Here is a 22,082-nt window from a genome sequence, read left to right on the forward strand (position 1 = left end):
TATCACACTAGACTTTGGATGCCTGTTTCAACCCATATAATGCCTTTTGAAGACAAAAAATCTTTTCTTGAGAAAGACTCATACCAGGAGGTGCGTTCATGTATACTTCTTCCATAAGTTTTTCATTTAAAAATGCGTTTTTGACATCCATTTGATATATAAACCAATTTTTAATTGACATTACTGCAATAAGAGTTCTAATCGTGGTCATGCGAGCAACCAAAGCAAGGGTTTCTTCATAATCAATGCAATGTTCCTAAAAATATCCTTTTGCAACAAGCCTAGCTTTATATCGCTCAAGAGTTTCATCACTCGGTTTTTATTTTATATATCCATCTATAACCTATGAGTTTCTTTTTTGGTGGAAGATTTTGAATAGACCAAGTTTAAGCATTTTTTAAAGCTTCAAGTTCTACCCTCCTAGCTTCAACCCATTCAGGGTGTTCTTTAGCCTGAGCATAAGATGAGAGTTCTACATATGAGCGAATTAGGGATATGCATGCTTGATATTTTGAAGAAAAAAAAGCATAGGATACAAATTTGGATGGGGTTTTTGATATGATTTCCTAATTTGCAGTTCATCTTTACTAAGGTTAGAAAATTTTTCAAGTGCATATGGAGCGTTTTGATTTCTCCTTCTAGAATATTGTATATAAGTTTGATCAGTGTGGGACACTCCATCAAGTGAGTCAAAGTCTCTAGATTCAATAACATTCTCCAAATCATGCTTGCAATCACAATTATCAATATCTTGTTTGAAAATAAAGTCAAACAAAAAAGAGTACTCGGTTACTTCCTTTGTTTGATCCTTATCAAAGAAATATTCTTTTTCCAAGAATGTAACATTTCGAGAGATGTATAGTTTTTCATTTTTAGAGTCATAACACCTATATCCCTTTTGGTTGTCGGTGTAATCAAAGAAGGCACAAGGAATAGCTCTATGAGAAAACTTGTCATTGTTATTGGTAAAAATAAAGCATTTGCAACAAAAAGTTTGTAATCTTGAATAATCAGGGGAGTTCAAAGCAGGGTTATCGGAAGCTCCATAGGGCATGGCGAAATGCGCTTCTTCGAAGCGCTATGTGCTGAAAAGCGCAAAAAAAAAATTAAGAAGCGCACTTCCCATTTAGGGGAAACTCGCTTCCCCTAAATGAGAAGCTCGCTTTCCCTTCATTTTTATTTTTATTTTTATTTTTATTTTTATTTTTATTTTTATTTTTATTTTCTTTCTTTTTTCTCTTTTCCCTTCGCTTCCTAGGTCGCTTCCGGTTCGCTTCCTAGGTTGCTTTCGAGACGATTCCTGGTTCGCTTCTAAGTCGTCCTGCTTCCTAAAATTCTAAAAGTGCCTCACTTCCCGCTCCCGCTTCCCTGACAGACAACTCTAGTTTAAAGAGTTTTTTAATTGGTGAGGTGTTGTGTAGAGAAAAAAATGACATTTTGTTTATAAGATAAACAACAATCAGGACAACTGCTGCCCAAAAAACCGTAGGCACATAGCTACTAATAAGGAAAGTTCTTGAAGTTTCAATAATGTGTGTGGGCAAGATTTTTGATGTGTGATGTCATGTGAGTCGAGATAGTTTTTAAATTCTTTTGACAAAAATTCTCTCTCTTAATCAGTTCAAAATATAAAGATTATTTTCAAATTTCTTTTTGACCATCTTATGAAAACTTTGAAAATGGAAAAAAACTTCAAATTTATGCTTAAGGAAGTAAATCCAAGTATATCTGGTAAAGTCATATACAAATATTACATAATATGCATATCCCCAAACATTCGAAAGAACCTACTCAAATGGTCTAGAGGAAATAAAAGTTCTATCTTTAAATGAGAATCTTTTCATTTTTTTAAGAACACAGTCTTCACAAGTGAAATTATCAATATTACAAAAATTGTTCAAACTTGAAAAAAATTGGATTTTAAATACACTAGGATGTCCTAATCTTTTATGTCATAACTTCAAATCCATTTTTTGGACATTACAAGAAAAACATCTTTCGGTATCTCTAAAAAATCTATATAGTAGAGGCCTCATTCTTTATGGCCTTGCCCAATCAACTTCCCTGACAGGCGATCCTGCACCTAACATTCATTTGAAGAGGAGATACTACAACCATAATCGGATATTTGAGATACAGATAAGAGATTCAAATTTAATTTAGGAATGTATCTAATTTTTGTAATGAGATTTTTTTTGGAGCTTGAAAGATCTTTTTCAAAACTTCCTATTCCTTTGATTTCAAGAGGCGTACCATCGCCCATAAAAGCTTTTTATAAACTTGAGTTGCTATAACATTCAGATAAAATATCATTGTTTGGGGTAATGTGAAAAGATGCATCGGAGTCAAGAAGGCAAAAAATCTTATGTGGTTCCGAATAAGATGATACCACGACTTCGGTTGAGGAAGATGACCCTCTAAGAAGAGGTTGAAGAACTTCAACTAATTGAGCTAGAGACACACTTCCAATAAATGATTTTTTAGATGTGGGAAAGTTCTTGTCCTTTGACTCTCGAGGAGAATCAACCAAAGCAACGTTCTTTTCAAATGTCCCAGTTTATGATAAAAATATCAAATGATTTTCTTTCTTTCATAGTTATTTCCCGGGTCTTCTGTAGTGAGGTGGCTTATATGCATGAACACGTCTAAGACCGAGTCGTTTTCACTTTTGCTTACATGCTTTTTCAATATATTATCTTCTATACTCAACTCTTCTATAGCGTCTTCAATAGAGGGCACTTTTCTTCTATGAAGAATAATAGACTTGGTAGATTCAAATTTCGGCCTTAGACCGTTAATGAATTGATAAATCCTACAATTCAAATTCCGGCCTTGCTCTGCATCTATTTGTCTTTTACGGAGTTTTATATCTTCGGGACAATGCCACTTTGGCTCTAGAAGAACCAATTCTTCTTAAAGTTCAGATAGGTCATTATAATATTCTCTAATACATAAATCCCTTTAGACCATAGTCCAAACTTTATCTTGCACGTTACATATGTTAAAAGTAATATTCATATGTCTTGAGGTGGTCATACATAATTAAGCATAATTACGTATGCCTACTTGTAATTGTGTTACACCTAATCAGCTCTTTAAATAGGTGATTAGGGTTAATGAATGGATGAGCTCTCTCTCTCGTCTCTTTGAAATCGAACCTAGGGCTGAAAGAAAATAACATGGTATCAGAGCGGGTCTCCCTTCTGGGATGACGCTGTTGCCGCTGAACGTGAAGAAAGACTGGATGCCGTAGATGGGGCGACGCTGTTGAAAAACAAAAACAAAAACAAAAACAAAAACAAAAACTGTGCTTCCTTGATCATGTTTTTATTTTCTAGTGAGGAGGTCACTTACCGATCGTGATCGTGTGTTGGTGTTGATCGTGGAGAAGCTGCTGAAACAGTGATCGTGTTTTTTTTGCTGGTGTGGAGGTCACTTACCGATCGTGATCGTGTGCTGGTGTTGATCGTGGAGAAGCTGTTGAAATCGTGAACTGATTGTGGCTTGAAGACGCTGCAACTGCTGATTGTAGATTGCGTCTGAAGACATCGACTGGATCCAATTTTTTTTATAGATCAAGGTTAGATCAGATTGATATCGTCTTGGGTTTAGAATTATTTTTAATGGATGCAGTTGAACTATTGCAGTCAACGATCAGATTTAAAAATAGGGATCAATCACTGTTGAATGTTTGGGAACAAATCTTTGCTTTGGAAGATTATATGGTAGTTGTTTTCAATCTCAAAGTTGATAGTCGTTTAACCTTTGGTTGCCGTGGTAGTGATCTGATCACTATTCTGATCTGAAACAAAGTATGCAGGAGATTATTGTTTCACATAAATAGTTGGTTGGCTAAATTTTTTTTGGTTGCCCCGGGTGAAAGAAATTTTACATGGCTGTGTCACGTGCTTTAGATAATCATCAAAAGGGAGAGGCCATTGGTGAATATAAGGCCTTTGCAAATCCATTTTCATATGGATGTTCAGTTAAGCTAGATGATTCGAATTATGCGAGGTGGTCTTGCACCTTCATAATGTTTGTTTTCGGCCATCGAAAAAAGCACGTCTTGTTGGAATTGGAGCCCACTGAAAGAATAGAAAAATATGCCACCTGGGATGAAGACAATGACATCGTGATGTCATGGATAATGAACAGTGTACAACCACATATAGCTGATGGACTGATTTATTATACTTCAGCTAAACAAATGTGGGATAATCTCCGTGATACATATTCTCATGAAACTAATGTGAGTCGTATTCTACAAGTTGAGCAAGAGATTTATCAGTTGCAACAAGGAGATCAGACTTTAGCGCAATACTATGCCTCAGTTAAATATGCTTTTGAGAGGCTAAATGCACACAGACCCTTATGCTGCACCAAACATAAGATCCATCAGGAGCAGACTATGGTTGCTCGTTTTCTTACAGGGTTGTCATCGGAATTCTCGGTTGCCAAAGTCCAAATGCTAACGAGTTTTGATGTTCCTACTCTTGCAGAGTCCTATAATTGTCTGAGTAGGCTTGCCATCACTCTTCCTCAAACTCATTCTGAATCACAGGCATTTGCCTTAGCAATCACCTCAAGTCGTGGAAGAGGTACTTTCTTGAGTTTTCGAGGAAGAGGTCGAGGTCGTAGTACTGGAGGTAGAGGAAGACCTCAATGTACATATTGTGGTAAAATTGGACATCTTGAAGATAGGTGCTGGGATAAGACTGGTCGACCTCCTATTCCATCACCTAAACCGAATGCATCCAAGGCTCAAGTTGTTAATCTCGAGGCAGATAACCACACTACCTCCTCCAGTGATTCGATTATTCTCAGTCGTGCAGAGTATAATGAACTGATGTCTCACCGGCTTCCCAGTTTGAGTGCCCCTATGCCTGTTGCTGATGTGGCATGCTCTACAGGTGATAGCCTGAGTTATCAAGGTAGTAGATGGATTATTGATTCTGGCGCCTCTAGACATTTGTGTGGGATTTCCCATAAATTTTTTAAGCTACATCCTATTGCAGAACCTCGCAATGTTATACTTGCTGATGGGAGATCTTCTCCTGTTGTAGGCCAAGGAAACATTCCTATATCCCACACACTTCAATTGACTAATGTCCTTCATGCTCCTTCATTTCCTTAGAACTTACTATCTATTAGTCGTATTGCTAAGGAGAATAATTGTAGGGTGATATTTGATCCTGTGTGTTGCATTTTTCAGGACTTGCTGACGGGGAAGCAGATTGGTGGAGGCCATGATGAGGGTGGTGTCTATTATCTACATCAGCCGGTTGGATCTATGAATTTTGTGTCTGAGCCATCTTCCAGTACCTATCAGTGGCATCTCCGTCTTGGTCATGTTCCTTTGCCAAAGCTTCGTAGACTTATTCCTCAGATTTCTCCATCTGATTCATTCCAGTGTGACGCCTGTCAATTGGGCAAACATCACAAAAGCTCCTTTCCTTCTCGTCAGAGTCCATCGAGTCAAACAATGTTTGAGATTTTGTATGTTGATGTATGGGGACCTAGTAGAGTACCTAGTCGGTCTCAGTGTCGTTATTATTTAGTTATTATTGATGATTTTTCCAGATTGTCATGGGTTTTCTTAATAAAAGAAAGGTCTGAGGTTGCCTCCATTCTTATATCTTTAATTATTGAAATAAAAACTCAGTTTCAGTCTCTCGTCAAGATTATTTGCACAGATAATGTTCTTGAGTTCAAATCCAATGAATTGTTACAATTTTATCGAAGCCGTGGCATTCGTACTCAAACTACTTGTGCCCATACATCTCAGCAAAATGGCGTTGCTGAAAGAAAACATAGGCATCTTCTAGATGTAGCTCGCACCCTTGTGTTGCAATCAAATATGCCATCCTCATACTGGGGGGACGCTGTTCTCACTGCTTGTTATCTCATTAATCGTATGCCATCTTCATCTGTGGAAGAACAAATTCCCTTGCACATTCTCTATCCTAATGCTCCTTTGTTCCCGATTTCTCCCAAAGTATTTGGATGTGTTTCCTTTGTTCATAAACTTGGACCTAACCGTGATAAATTGTCTGCCCAAGCTATCAAGTGTGTATTTCTTGGATATCCGAAAAATAAAAAAGGCTACCGGTGCTATGATCCCATCTCTCGACGAGAGTATGTTAGTGTAGATGTATCTTTCTTTGAATCTGTTCCTTATTTTTCTACCACTGCATCCAGGCTGCATGTTGAACAGGGTGATACCCTACCTCTTCCCATTCCTCCTTTTCCTTTAGAGTCATTTTCTAAGTCTATCTCTCATTCTTGGTCTCCCACATTTGCTCGGTGCCAGGATCCTCCTCTGGTGTACACTCGCAAATCACCACCTGAATCAACACCTACACTATCGCCTTCTTAAGAAGTGAGTTCTCCCGAAAATATTACGATGTTTGATGTTGATTGTTACAGACCTATTGCTCTTAAAAAAGGAAAAAGGCAATGCACATTACATCCTATCTCCAAGTTTGTTACTGAGGCACAACTTGGGGTTCACTTGAGGAATTTTATCTCTGCTTTATCTGCCACTTCTGTCCCACTTAATCATCAACAAGCATTATTAGATCCTAAGTGGAAGCAAGCAATGCAGGTCGAGATGGATGGCTTGCTCTCATGTAACACATGGGATTTGGCTGTTCCTCCCACTGATGTAGATATCGTTGGATGTAAGTGTGTCTACACCATTAAGTACAACTCGGATGGCTCAATTGAAAGGTACAAGACCCGGTTGGTCGCTAAAGGGTATACTCAAACATATGGAGTTGACTTTTTTGAGACCTTTTCTCCAGTAGCCCGTCTTGGGACTATTCGGTTGGTCATATCTGTAGCCATCCATTATGGATGGAGTTTATGTCAGTTAGATGTGAAAAACACCTTCTTATATGGAGATCTATCTGAGACAGTGTACATGAAGCAACCTCCCGGGTTTGAGGTTCAGGGGGAGTGTAGCAAGGTGTGCAAACTAAAGAAAGCTATATACGGTCTTAAACAAAGTCCACGCGCATGGTTTCAGAAGTTATTTGAAATTATGTCTGCATTTGGCTTCAACAGGTCATCTTCAGATCACTCCTTGTTTATCAAGAAAACCTCCGCTGGTATTGTGGTTATGGTTGTATATGTAGATGATATTATTCTTACAGGGAGTAGTGCAAAGGATATCTCAGACACAAAGATTCATCTTCAGAAGCATTTTGTCACAAATGATCTCGGTTCTCTTAGATATTTCTTGGGCATAGAAGTGGCCAGAAACAGTGAGGGGTTAGTCTTATCACAAAGAAAGTATGTACTTGATCTACTGCAGGAAACAAGGATGTTAGGCGCCAAACCAGCCAATATACCAATGGATCCTAAACTGCATATGTATGATGAAAAAGTAGAACCTATTGACAGTGGAAGTTTTAGATCCCTGGTTGGCAAACTTTTATATGTCACTGTAACACAGCCAGATATCTCCTTAGCAGTGAGTAAGATAAGCGAATTCATGGATAAACCTACTCGAGTGCATTGACAGGCTGCTATGATGATTCTCAGGTATTTGAAATCCTCTCCTGGAAAGGGATTGCTATATGAACAAGGCTGCAACCTTGATATAATTGCATACTCAGATGCAGACTATGCAGGGGCCATCGATGATAGAAAGTTCACCACAGGGTTCTGCGTGTTTATCGGAGGAAACTTAATTACTTGGAGAAGTAAGAAACAAACTGTGGTAGCTTGTTCCAGTGCTGAATCAGAATATAGAGTTATGGCTCAAACTGTTGCTGAAATGATGTGGGTTAGGTCCATTCTAAAAGATCTACAAGTGTTGATTCCATCCCCAATGTTGATGATGTGTGATAATCGAGCAGCTACCCATATAGCTAACAATCCTGTTTTTCATGAGAGAACAAAACACATTGAAGTTGATTGTCACTATATACGTGACTTAGTGCAGGTGGGGCATATTTCTACTAGTCATGTGACGTCTGAAGACCAAGTTGCAGACATCTTCATCAAGCCTCTCGCAAGTGCAGGTTTCTCAAGATGTTGCAGCAAGCTGAGCATGATAGATATATATGCTCCAGCTTGAGGGGGAGTGTTAAAAGTAATATTCATATGTCTTGAGGTGGTCATACGTAATTAAGCATAATTACGTATGCCTGTAATGAAATATGCGGAAAAGCAAAGAGTGCATTAAGCACTTACAACATCCACTAATGAACAAACAAAAGGGCTAACACCCAAACCCACAAGAGACAACACAACATAAAAATATAAATGTCTCTTATTGAAAAGAGAGAGAGCTCTCAAGAGTGAAAAATACAAGAGGGGTTCACCCCTATTTATACACAGAAAGAAGGAGAGGAGGAGTGTCCTTAAGGCCTTAAAAGAAGAGCCACCTAGGGGCTCCCATGGAGTCGTTGGGAGCCCCCAACGGTCACAAATGTGACCGTTGGGGGCCCCATCGACTCCATGGTGGGCCCCTTTTAGGTGGGCAAAAATACAAAAAATAAAAAGTAAAAAAAAGAAAAAAGAATTTACAAAAAATAAAGAAAAGAAACAAGTACCCCTATCGGGTACTTGTGAAATGACTAAAATACCCCTATCGGGTATTTTAGATAATACATATATATACATATATATGAATTACATATATTTTAACAATGCCTACTTGTAATTGTGTTACACCTAATCACTTCTTTAAATAGGTGATTAGGGTTAATGAATCGATGAGCTCTCTCTCTCTCTCTCGTCTCTTTGAAATCGAACCTAGGGCTGAAAGAAAACAACAACATATATTTGCAATATCTTTAAGAGAATACGTTCTCTTAAGATAATCCCAAGCCTTGTTAGCATGTTTAAATTTGGCAAGACTTGAATATTTTTTCACATAAACCCTACTAATAAGCGAAGACATAATCTTGGCATGTCCCATCCTCCGCTCCTTTCACTATTCACCAAGGCCTTTCTTTCTTTTGAGTACGGAAAACAAGACAACAAACAACCTTCAAAAGTCAAGAGCAACCTTGCTCTGATACCATGTAAAGAAACAACAAGACTTCAATTCACAAACCAAAGTGTTCCTTTAAGGAATCCACTTACAAGACTCACAAAGTGAACCACAAAAGAACACACTCACAAACCCATAAAAAGGAATAAAATATAATCTATTTAACAAAGAAAGTGTGCCAAAAGACTTACCAATAAAAGGGGAGAACACCCCTATATATTACATCAAAGGGGAGAACACCTGTAACGCCCCAAAAATCCAGGACTTGTAACTTTTTAGAATAGTTTAGGAAGCTTTGAAATCATACAATAATCAGAGTTTAAATAATACTTCAGCGGAAAATGATATTTTTAAAACCACAAGTCAATGGACCTTGAGCGCATTACAGCGTAAACTTTCCTTTTGTCAAATCCCGCACAACCATTGAAATCAAATGGTTTAGAAACGGAGTTTCAATAACTGAGAATTCGTTTGTTGAAACAAAAAAGAAGCTTACTAAAACAGTTTTATCAATTCACGGTTTAATAAAAGATAAATTTTGAAACACACTTTATACCAAATTCACCAACATGTCCTCAGGAGCGAAACGTCAGGGAAAGAGCTCTATCTTGACCTCATCACGCCATCGTGCCATCGCAGACTGTATTACCTATCCAAAACCTGCCCATAAAATGGGTCAGTTTCACTAAAAACTGGTAGGTGCACAGACATGACAATATTGAACATAATTAAGCAAAATAATTTAATATGTCAAGTAGACAGACAATTATATAGCAATTTAATTTCAACAGATTCACAGAGCAACTATCATGAACACAATGTTAAAATTATTACAAGCATTTTACTGGCACAAGTCGGCTAACTATTACAAGCAAAGCACTGCACAAGAAAGTTAACTAGCAAAATACAATGCTTCATCAACCACACACACACAATTCCATAAGTATTGAACCTGTTGTACCCTATAACTTTCACACGTGCATGATTGAACATATTATGTGATCAGATTTAAATTATGTTTCGATATTAACTGGCCAAGCGGGTACGCACAAGGCACGACTCTAGAAACAGCCTAGACTGATCCGGGGGTTTATTATGCTATGTATTTTATGATAACCGGATAGCTGACTGAGTCCGCACCTAAGGGGACGGTCGGTGACCAAGAGAGAAATCCCCGAAGCAGCATAAACAATGGATGCATCCCAAACATGGAGAGCTACCACCTAGGATAATTATGGTAGTCCCATTCCCCTAACTCCGATGACTGGGGAAGCCGAGTCTTTTGCTCGTAACTGCCATTAATGGCCTGTCCATCGAAGTTTTGTACCTTCCTGTTCTCTCTCCTGACAGGAGTCAGCGATTCGAATGAGTACATCAGAGGTAGTTAACTGAAGACCCATTCTACATACTCTAGTCTTTCGACCCACTCGAGTATCTTGCCGGTGAAGGCGAAAACATCACTTATTTAGGTGATCATAACATTTTGTTATTTGCACTCATCGAGGTTGCCACAACCTACTTATCCAATCATCGCAACGTAAGAAGACATACTTGTCAAAAAGTACGGTCGTACATGTCATAAGTACGACTACGATGAAACGGATATGGTTCCACAAAAGAAACCCCAACAGATATTATCTGCAAAAGAATTAATACAACACAGCCTGGCAAGATAAGTTTTGAATTCACTTCAACAACATTTTTCATATTTCATGATGCAAGGTCATCTCGGATCTCTCGTCCGATCAACAAAGTACTTAACATGTTGTGCATGTCTAAAAGTACGCTATATTGAACAAGGGAGGTCTGTGGTTTCTCAAACGGAATACCCAACACCCAACTTCATAACCATTCAAAGAATATAGGAGTGCTCATTTGGCACGATTAATCCTTAAAAGCTATAATGCCACATTAAGTCATTCACACAAGACACAACACTATCAATCTTACATTCAAAATTTATCTTGGTATCGACATGTGACACTAGATTGATACATAAAGAATGGGTCCTTCAACAGAACCCCACTCATTCATATGCTCATGCCCCTAATCGGGGTTATTCGAATTGAGCCGCAACTTGAATCAAGGTTATAAAACATTTCTCCCAAGTGTGTGGACTTGGGAGGGTCAAACGTGACTTCGCCATCCTGCGAGACTTAAACATACTTTGCAAAAGTTATGCATTTTGAAGAGCACCAGGTTCGCAGAAGGAAACTCGTTTTTAGAGAACTGAAATGCACAAGCACAACTTCTAGTGTTTTGAAAACAAGTGAAATCAGGATGGGCACAAGACTACATTTATGTAGGTACATATTTACCATAAGTGTCAACATATGCAGGTTATAACATGACGACAAACAGCTCTCGGCTTGCGATGCCGCACATCGAGGGAAAAGCACATAAGTAATACACGAGGTACCAAAACCATACATTGACCACTTAGACAGACAAACACATAAGGTCATAAGTAATACACGAGACACAAAATCGTACCTCACTCAAAGGAAACGTGCAGGCAAAAATGGATGCAAGCAAACAAGGGCATATGTATTTCAAGAAATACGAAACCACACCTCATCTCATAATCAACTTATGCAAAATAATGATCGAAGAATGAAATTGTACATCGATCCATAGGAACGAACAGGCAAGCATTATATGCAAGCAATTAAGGGCATAAGTATTGCAAAAAGTACGAAACCACCTTCAACCACATAAGCAAATATGCAAATTAATACTCAAAGAGTAAAATCATACATCGACTCATAAATATGCAGTCAAGAAAATATGCAACGCAGAAGCAATATAAATCTAAGCATATCTAGCATGGGCATCTTAATTGTTTCAACTTAAATACGTTCATCAATTGCCCTTTTGTGCGACTTTACCCTACCTTGGGATGTCGTGCAACTGCGTACGCCTACGCGTGAGGATAATATGAGGGTTGAGCCGCAGAGCACGATCGAGACCTGTTGCGTAAATCTGCAAGAGTGCGAAACATTTAATTAAGCTAATCTAAATAGTGGTGCGACGAGGACATGGGTAGGTTTAGGCGACAGGGACGAGCCACTGCCGAAAACAGCAAGGCGGCAGGGGCCCTCGGCTCCTTCCGACAGAACAATAAAATAGCAGGGGCTTCGGCCCCTGCCTGACGAGGAAGCGAAGGGCAGGGGCCTCTACCCCTGCCAAACAAGGTCACGCATGGCAGGGGCATCGGCCCCTACCTGACAAAACAGCTGACAGGGGCCTCGGCCCCTGCCTCACGAAGGTAACAAGTGGCAGGGACACTGGTCCCTGCGTGCCAGCTCAGAATGGCAGGGGTTTCGGCCCCTGCCAGACAGAATAATGAAGGGCAGGGGTATCGGCCCCTACCCCGCAGAACAGAGAACGGCAGGGGCCTCGGCCCCCTTGCCTGAAGAACAGGATATGGCAGGGGCCTTGGCCCCTGCCTGACAAAAATAGAGAATGGCAGGGGCCCCAGTCCCTGCCTGACGAATCAAGGGACAGCAAGGGCCTCGGTCCCTGCCTGCAGAACCAACAAATGGCAGGGGCCTCGACCCCTGCCTGACAAATCCACGGAGCCGCAGGGGGTGACAAGCCCCCTGCGTGCCGAGAAGCAAGAGGCAGCAGGGGGGCTATCCCCTGCCCTCTCAGAAGCCAAGAAGCGGCAGGGGGGTGAGCCCCTGCCAGCCCAGCAAAACAAAAGGGCGACAGGGGCATCGCCCCTGCCAGCCGGAAAAACAGGAAATGGCAGGGGCATTGCCCTTGCCCACCGGAGATTGAGAGGCGGCAGGGGGGCTAACCCCTGCCAGAGAGAGAGCTCGGGACGAGGGTGACAGGGGGCAACCGACCTCCCGTCGGTTTCCCTATCACCCACAGGGGTGAGGAGATGTTGCAGGGGCCATTGGCCCCCCTGCCGGCACTCCGGCGAACCCCCACAAGAGAGAAGGGGACGACAGGGGCCCTGTAGGCCCCCTGTCGGGTTTCCAATGGGCAAAGAGGGAGGTGGGAGGGCGCGGCAGAGGCCGTGCGCCGCCTGCCGGCGTCCTGGCGAGGTGACAGAGAGAGATGGGAGGGGGAGGAGGAGAAGGTGGAGGCTGCATACCTGGAAGGAGAGGAGGCGAGGTGGCTGGCGGCGTGCGCAGGGAAGGAGGAGGCGAGGTGGCTGGCGGTCGGCGGCGTGCGCAGGGAAGGAGGAGGCGTCGGTCGGGGCTGCCGGCGAGGTTGTCGCCTGCAGGGAACGAGAAGGGGGTGGGGCATCGATCCTCCCCTCCCGCAACGCTCTTAAAGAGCTCGGGGAGGGGCGACAAAAGGGGAAACCCCGATGGGTTTCCCAATCGGGCCGAAGGCGCGGTGGGGAGGATGCGGCGCACAGGGGGGTTTTGTTTTAAACAAAACCTCTCCTGCGTCGGGTTATGAAACCCTATCGCAGGCGGGCCCGGGTCGGGTCCGGACCCGACCCGGCCCGGGTCCGAAATATTTTTTTTTTTGAAAAACGTGGGTTTTACAACACCCCTATATATACAAGAGGGTAGAGAAGAGAGAGGCTAAAAAGAGAGGGAGCCAAGATCCTAACGACTAGAAATTCTAGCCGTTGGGAGCAGTCAAACCCAGTTTGACTCTCCCTCTAACATATGTATTTATTGATAAATGTATATGTATTATATATTGTATATATATACAAATATATGTGTATATATATATATATATATATATATATATATATATATATATAATATGTACAATTTAACAGAACTGTGCTTCGTATCATATTGTACAATATGATACAGGAATTACAACATTGTCTGCAAGTGCAACTTAGTCATGAAAGTACTAGATTTGATAACATGAAATAAGTTGAAATTTGAGAATGAATTAAAAGCTAGAACTGTAAAAGAAATCTCTGGTATACATGATTTGATTTGACGATCCCTGTGGAAGTGGTCAGGACTCAGGGGTGGACTCATGATTCTGGTCATGCCACCAATTGTTGCATTGAGATTGTAAAATTTTATTCGAGCATCTCTTTTCAGTCTGAGGCAGCATTGTAATTGCCTAACTAAAGCAGGCCGCTGTTAAATTATGTAATCAATTTCATGTACTCCAATATATATTATATATATATATATATAAGGTAATACATATACATATATTATATATATGTATATGTATCTACTTATTATATATATAAACTATATATTTTTGTATTGATAGCTGTAGGGGTAGTTTAGTCTTTTTACGCATATTCTTTTTCGTGAATATGCTTGTAATTCTTTTTTGTATTTTCTTTTTTTTTTTCGTTAAAATCTTTTTCTTTTTATTAGATAAAGATTGTACTTACCTTGGGAGGGGCCAACACACTAGTCGTTGGACCCCTCCAACGATCACATTTGTGACTGTTGGAGGGGCTCCAACGACTATGTGTGGAGCCTTCCAAGGCCCACTAATGCCCTATAAATATGGGCCCTCATTCTTGTATTAAGTATGGCTTTGGGTCAAAGCCCAAGCATTGAATAAAGCTTTTTATTCTTTTAGTGCATTTGCGAGATTGATTTGTGCTTTTGTGCACAAGTGTTCTAAGTGTTCTTATTATGCATGTGTGCACGTATTTGTTATCAAGAATATTAAGGTCTTGATCTTAGTATCTTGTTGAAGATACTTTCACATGGTATCAAAGCCTCGTTGAAGGAGGATCGTGCGTTTCTTCATTTTTTAAGTGCCTCGAAAAATGTGCTTTCAAGCTATTAGAGTTTGAAGTGGGTCATCTTCTTCGAGCAATATTTTAGAAGCCTCTTTTGTCAAGAAAGACTGGAAAATCTTTTGAGGTACGTGTTATTTTTCAACTTCTATCATCTCTAATGAGAGAAAAGGACTCCCACTTCTCCCTTGGGTTTAAACTTAATCGTTCAAATTATCATGTTTGGGCCGATAATATGGAAGCCCATATTAAAGGAAAGGGGCTTTGGGGGTATGTTTAAGGTTCGATATCGGAACCCGAATAAAAAATTACAATCGTTGAAAAGGAGGATATTAAGATCCTTGAAGGGGAAGAAAGACAAAAGGCTCTTGAAGATTATTCAAGAAAGCATGACGAATGGGAGATGAAAAACTTCAAGATCTTGTCTTGGATTTTTTCATCCGTTGAAACCAAGATCAATGCCAACATTATAAAGTTCAAAAAAGCTTCCGAAGCTTAGGTATATCTTGAAAAAATGTATACTTAAAGAGATTTTTCACACAAATATTATCTCCAAAAGAGGGCATTGACCCTCCAACAAAATGAGATGACTATTCGGGAATACTTTGCCGAGTTATTTTTCATTTGGGACAAGCTTGCTATTTTGAACCAAAGTGGAGTGGTGAAGGGATTGAATTAAGACATAAACAACTTGAGGAAGATCGTTTCTTTAATTTCCTAAATGGACTTAGATCCGAATTTGAACAAATTCGGTCCTCTCTTCTTTCCGCTTTCACATCTCCCTCAATTGAAGATGTTATCACTAAATTAAGTGGGGAGAAAACCCGTATGAGAATTAGTAAGAGTAATCTTAGCATTCTTGCTACCTCTTCTACTCAAGAAGATTGTGAAGGGGTGAATGCCGTGTCAAGACCGGGGAATAATGTGAAGGCCTACAAACCTCCTCATTTCAAGAATCAAGGTTAAGGAGAAAATGATCGATATGGAAAAAGAGACTATAGCAAGTTAAATTGTCATTTTTGTAAAGAACTGGGGCATATTAAGCCTATTTGCCCAAAAGAGAAGAATTTTTTTGCAATGACTATGTTATCTCAACCGAAGGAACGACCATCATCATCAAATGGGTCTCTTTCTCTTCAACAAATCGTAGAAGCTTTACAACCTCTTCTCAAGGGAGGCACTTCTAGAGCCGCTATGTCTACCTCCTCACCTCCCGGTAAGACATCTTGGTTTTTAGATTCCAGCGCATCTTTTCATATGACCTCAAGTGTTTGTTCTCTTTCTGAATTTTCTAAAAACTCTCTTCCATCTTTTGTCTCAACGGCGGATGGAACATCTCTTGAAATTAAAGGAATAGGCAATTTTGAAAAACAAGATTTTTTTATTCCAAAAATTCATCTTATATTAAAACTAAATTTAAATTTACTTTCGGTCTCTCAACTCTCGGACCATGGTTGCGATATAAAATTCTCTTCTAATAAATGTTGGATTCAGGATCGTCGGTCTGGGAGATTGATTGGGGAATGCTCTAGGAGAGGAGACCTCTACTACGTTGATTGTCTCCAAGTTCCCAAGAATCAATTTTGTAATGTTGTTCAAAACAAAGATATTCATGTATGGCATAAGAGAATGGGACATCCCAACATTGTTAAAATCTCTTATTTGCCTTTTATTAAACATCTTTGTAAAGGAAATTTTGTATGTAATGAATGTATTTTTGGGAAGATGAAAAATCTTTCTTTTTCTCAAAGATCCATGTTTTCAGCAAAACCCTTTGAAATCGTTCATTCCGATGTATGGGGTCCCGCTCCTGTGATATCTAAAGGAGGATTCTCATATTATGTAATTTTCGTGGATGATTATACTAGGTTCTGTTGGATATACTTTCTTAAACATAAACATGAAGTTTTTTCAACGTTTAAAACGTTTCATATGATGATTTTAAATCAATTCAATGAAAGCTTAAAAATTCTTAGATCCGGCTCTGGAGGTGAATACCTTTCAAATGAATTCAAGAGTTATCTTGAAAATTATGGTATTCTCTATCAAAAATCTTGTCCGAAAGCCCCACAACAGAATGAGTTAGCCGAACGAAAGCATAGGCATATTATTGAAACAACTAGAACTTTGCTCATTTTGCAAAACATCCCAAAGAAACTCTGGGATGAGGCAGCCCTTACTTTAGTCTATTTCATAAATAGACTTCTATAAAAAAATTTGAAAAAAATTTCTCCCTTTGAAAAGTTATACGAAAAAGAACCTGATTATAGCGGGTTAAGGGTTTTTGGATGTAAATGTTTTGTCCTTACAGATAAAAATGATAAGCTTTCCCCAAAAGCCATTTCTTGTGCCTTTCTTGGTTATTCAGAAACCCAAAAAGGTTTTTGATGTTATGATGTTAAAAATGACAAATTCTATGTTTTCAGAAATGTGAGTTTTTTGAAAAATCTTAGTGGTTTTGAAAGCCCAGAATCACATAATGAGAATGTAGACTATTCTTTTCTATTTGAACTGTTAGCCAAAGATGATGATACTAGTGATAATGAGTCAAGTCAGAACGACTCAAGTGATAATGAAATTGCGGAAATCATTCCTCTGCTCTCCTCCTCTGATCAACATATCGATGAGGGACCATCTAGAGATCCCATCACCTATGTTCATAGAGATAGAAACACCTTCTGAAGTGCTCTTGAAAAATATGATAGTTAGACTGTTCCTCATGGTGAGGAGAACCTACGTAGGACCGAAAGACATAGGAAAGCTCCCTCTAGGTTCATATCGTATGACTCTTTTTCACCCAAATATAGAGCCTGTCTTAGTGTCATCCATTCTTACGTAGAACCTAGAAACTTTGAGGAAGCACGAAAAGGTTCTGAATGGATAGCTGCGATGGAAAATGAACTCGGAGCTCTGAAAATAGCCAAGACGTGAGAATTTCAAGACCTTCCTGAGGGTAAGAAAACAATAGGGTGTAGATGAGTATTTAAGGTTAAAACTAAGAGTGATGAATCTCTTGAGAGATATAAGGTTCAATTAGTTGCAAAGGGGTATAGTCAAGAATATGGGATTGACTATGAGGAAACCTTTGCTTCCGTGGCTCGAATGGTCACTGTTTGGTGTCTCATAACTGTTGCTTCAATCAACAAGTGAAACATCTATCAAATGAACATTAAAATGCCTTTCTAAATGGCTATCTGAATGAAGGAGTTTATATGGATGCCCCACCTGGAATAGAGGCCCTTAAAGGGAAAGTGCTTTGCCTTCGGAAAACACTTTATGGTTTGAAACAAGCTCCCAAGGCTTGGTATGATAGGTTTAATTCTGTAATGTTAGAAAATGGTTTTTCATCTTGTTTTACTGATACTGCTTTGTTTGTTAGAAAATCCAATGCAGGGATTGTGATCTTGCTGTTGTAAGTGGATGATATGCTCATCACTGGTAGTGATTCTAATGGAGTTAAGAGAATAAAATCAATTTTGAAAGATAAATTTGAAATGTGTGATTTGGGTTTTCTAACTTATTTTTTGGGTATTGAAGTAGCATACTCTCATAGAGGGTATTTCTTTTCTCAAATTAAGCTTGCTTTTGAGATCATTGAGAGGTCAGGTATTACGGATGAAAAGGTTTGCGAAACTCTTGCTATAGTAGGAGCTAAAATGAAGATTGATGATGGTGTTCCTCTTTCCGATCCTACTCCCTACAGACAACTTGTAGTATCATTGATGTATCTGAGTATTATCAGACCAGATATCTCTTATGTAGTTCATACTTCAAGCTGGTTTCAGCATGCACCAATATCAATCCACATGAGTGCCATCTTGCGAGTCGTAAGATACATAAATGGTACTCTAAATAAGGGAGTTTTTGTCTTCTTCTTCTGTTTTAAATTTAATTGCTTATAGTGACTGATTGGGGAGGTGACTCAAATAACCGTCACTCCACCACTTGTTTTTGTGTGTTCTTAGGAGACTCACTGATTTCGTTGAGATGTAAGAAGCAACAAAAAATGTCTCTATCATCAACTGAAGCCGAATATCGTGCCATGCCAACTACTACCATGAAAATTGTATGGATCCATCAGTTGCTAGAAGACATGGGGGTCACAATAGAAGAGCCCACCAAGCTATGCTGTGATAACAAAAGTGCGATTTATATTGCTAAAAATCACACTTTTCATGAACGAACTAAACACATAGAGATGGATTGTCACTATGTTCGTGAGACGTATCTAAAATGTATCATTGACCTTCCATATGTCACATCAGAATATCAGTTGGCAGATTTCTTCACTAAAGCTTTGTGTACTCTGCGATTCAACTTTCTCCTTGGCAAAATCTCGGTCATCGTGCCCTAAGTTTGAGGGGGGTGTTAAATTATGTAATCAATTTCATGTACTCCAATATATATTTTATATATATAAGGTAATACATATACATATATTATATATGTATATGTATCTACTTATTATATATATAAAATATATATTTTTGTATTGATAGCCGTAGGGGTAGTTTAGTCTTTTTATGCATATTTTTTTCGTGAATACGCTTGTAATTCTTTTTTGTATTTTCTTTTTCTTTTTAATAGATAAAGATTGTACTTACCTTGGGAGGGGCCAACACACTAGTCATTGGACCCCTAAATGTGACCGTTGGAGGGGCTCCAACGACTATGTCCGGAGCCCCTTCCAAGGCCCACTAATGCCCTATAAATATGGGACCTCATTCTTGTATTAAGTATGGCTTTGGGTCAAAGCCCAAGCATTTAATAAAGTGTTTTATTCTTTTAGTGTATTTGTGAGATTGATTTGTGCTTTTGTGCACAAGTGTTCTTATTGTGCATGTGTGCACGTATTTGTTATCAAGAATATTAAGGTATTGATCTTAGTATCTTGTTGAAGATACTTTCAGAGCCGCATCACAATTTTCTGCACACAGTGAGATGCATGTGGCAGTTCAACTCGAGAAAAATCCAACTCCCACAGTCACAGATGCCTAAGTTTGTTGAGAAGAGGTCACTTATGAGGCCAAATTAAGCATCATTGTGTCATGTACATTCAGAACCAAGGCCAACTCATTCGTTGTTGTGATAATATCATGAGTATAATTTTATTGTCACAAGGTGATCTTGAAAGAGGACAATTGACCAATACTTTTCATATGTTGGTGGGTTTTGGGTAGTACTACATTCGTAAACCATTTTGAGTGAGCATTTAATGCCTAATTCACAAAGAAATACGAGCTGGGTTGGCAGCTTGGAGAGTGTTGAAATTCAGAATGAATTCCACTTTCTCGGGGACAGTCTCAAAAGGCTTGTCCTGATCTGAGTGAAACATGGTACTGAATGGAATCTAGCTATCATCCAAGTTAACAGGATCAGTCTCTAAGCATTTTGTCTTGTCTAAGACGATGAATTTTGAGTATCATCTTGAGTTGTTTTCCGAATTTTTTATATTTTGAAAGATGATCTTGGTACTTTGAAGGCTATGTGCTGAGCGGTTGCCTTTTGCACTCATCCAATATGTTGATCGGTGAATACTTTCATACCGTAAAATAAAAGCAGAAAATGGTGACAAAGACATGATCCAGCCAGATACTTGGCATTTAATTATCTTCTCTATGTTACAGTAAGTCCTGCATGTTGATTAGAATTCATAAGATATATAAGTTCTGCAAAATATGAGGTCAGATTTGGTAAAGTATTTGATGGCATTCATAAACAACCTTGACATGTCCTGCTGACATAGTTAACAATATGTGAAACTGCAAAAATGTTAAAAAATAAATACGTAGTTGAAATATTTTGCATTTAAAAACGTGAGTAAGAAATACATGAGAACATGTCATAAATGATTGAGAAAATAAATATATGTGGGTTTAGTTTGGTTTTGATTTTATAGAATGAGATAAAAACATATGTGATTTGTTTTTTCTTGAAAAGCTAGCTAGAATATAGAAAGTACAGAACTCAAATCCAAGACCTGACATTGTTCAAACCTGAGATATGATAAAATTGTATCTCTATTTGAGTTTTTTTAATACTTTTTGAAATGTATTCTTTGTTTTCTAGCTGTTCTGACCAAAAGAATGAGCTCTTTACGAGAATTCCAAATAAGCTGGACTTTTTTGTTTTTCTGGTTTTTAAAGATTTGTTGAAAGTGACATGTTTTGGCCGGAGTTTTGCAGACAATGCTTCTGACATTGATAGTGTGAGCCTGTTAGAGATTTCCAAGTTTATGTGTCTTCTTAAATATAACAAGTTTTATTGTGGTCGTGGTAGTATGGAATTCATGATTTGCTATTTTGGATAATATGCTGCTCCAGTTTCTAACCAAGTGACAGTTACTCTGATAATCTGATTGTTGTTTGTTTTCAGTGGTTGATATAAGTTCTGACATTATCCTGTGTTTGTTTAAATGGTTGATATGGGAATTCTCTAATTTACTCAGGGTGTTGGATCTGGTGCCCAAGGTGAAGTTTCATTTCTGTCATGGAACCACAAGGTGCAACATATATTAGCATCCACTTCATATAATGGGACTACAGGTACTGATGGTTTAAATGGACTGTAGAAAGGTGACATTATTGAATCAAACTTCTTGGCCTTGCTTATATTTAATCAACCTTATATGGCTCTTTCTTCTTTGTATTTGTGCAGTTGTTTGGGATTTAAAGAGACAAAAACCAGTGATAAGGTAGCCTGCTTATTTCTGTAAAATGAGAATAGGTGGCTATTACCTTCTCTATTATACATGCATCATATGAGTGAATAGTTCTTCATTCTGACTGAGATGTTGATTACTTTATATGCTGTAAATATGTGAAACAGCTTTTCAGATTCAATTCGAAGGCGTTGTTCCGTTTTGCAGTGGAACCCTGATATTGCTACGCAGCTTATTGTTGCTTCTGATGATGATAGATTTTCGTCATTAAGGGTGCAATGCCTTTGCAGTTTTAATGTCAGTTTTTATGTGTGCTGTTGTATCACAGAATTGAAAACAAGTTCTTGTGAATCTCCTATGCAGGTTTGGGACATGAGGAACACTATATCACCAATGAAAGAGTTTGTTGGGCACTCGAAAGGTTTGCCTCATCATTGACTTCACTTTTCTTGCTGGTTCCCTGGATTTTTGTGCTGCAAGTTTGCATTATATCATGTGGATATTGTGCATTTAGTTTATGCTTTAGTTATTTTGTTTCGTAGTTGGTATATCTGGCAAGTCTTGGGACTCATCTGAGTTGGCCTTGACTGGATCTTACCAATTCTATCTTGATGTGTTTAACCCACAAATTGGGCAATAGGCTTTCAATCAGTCAACTTGTTGATCTACCAAGTCAACATAGGATCTGCTGATTTGGGACCATTCTTTTGTAGTCTTGA

The 22,082-nt window shown here is 38.9% G+C and overlaps 1 protein-coding gene across 1 annotated transcript in view; it reads left to right on the forward strand.

Moving 5' to 3' along the window:
- LOC149829441 (protein transport protein SEC31 homolog B-like) overlaps positions 1 to 22,082 on the forward strand; it is a 134,782-nt gene that overhangs the window by 14,286 nt on the left and 98,414 nt on the right. Inside the window, exons 4-7 of the mRNA XM_090016188.1 lie at positions 21,151 to 21,247; positions 21,360 to 21,396; positions 21,531 to 21,636; positions 21,727 to 21,784. Of these exons, the coding sequence (XP_089872314.1) occupies positions 21,151 to 21,247; positions 21,360 to 21,396; positions 21,531 to 21,636; positions 21,727 to 21,784 (298 nt within the window). The remainder of the gene's footprint in view (positions 1 to 21,150; positions 21,248 to 21,359; positions 21,397 to 21,530; positions 21,637 to 21,726; positions 21,785 to 22,082) is intronic.

The sequence above is a fragment of the Nuphar pumila genome, chromosome 8 (genome assembly GCF_984573655.1).
Source record: "Nuphar pumila chromosome 8, dmNupPumi1.hap1.1, whole genome shotgun sequence".
Lineage (NCBI taxonomy): Eukaryota > Viridiplantae > Streptophyta > Magnoliopsida > Nymphaeales > Nymphaeaceae > Nuphar > Nuphar pumila.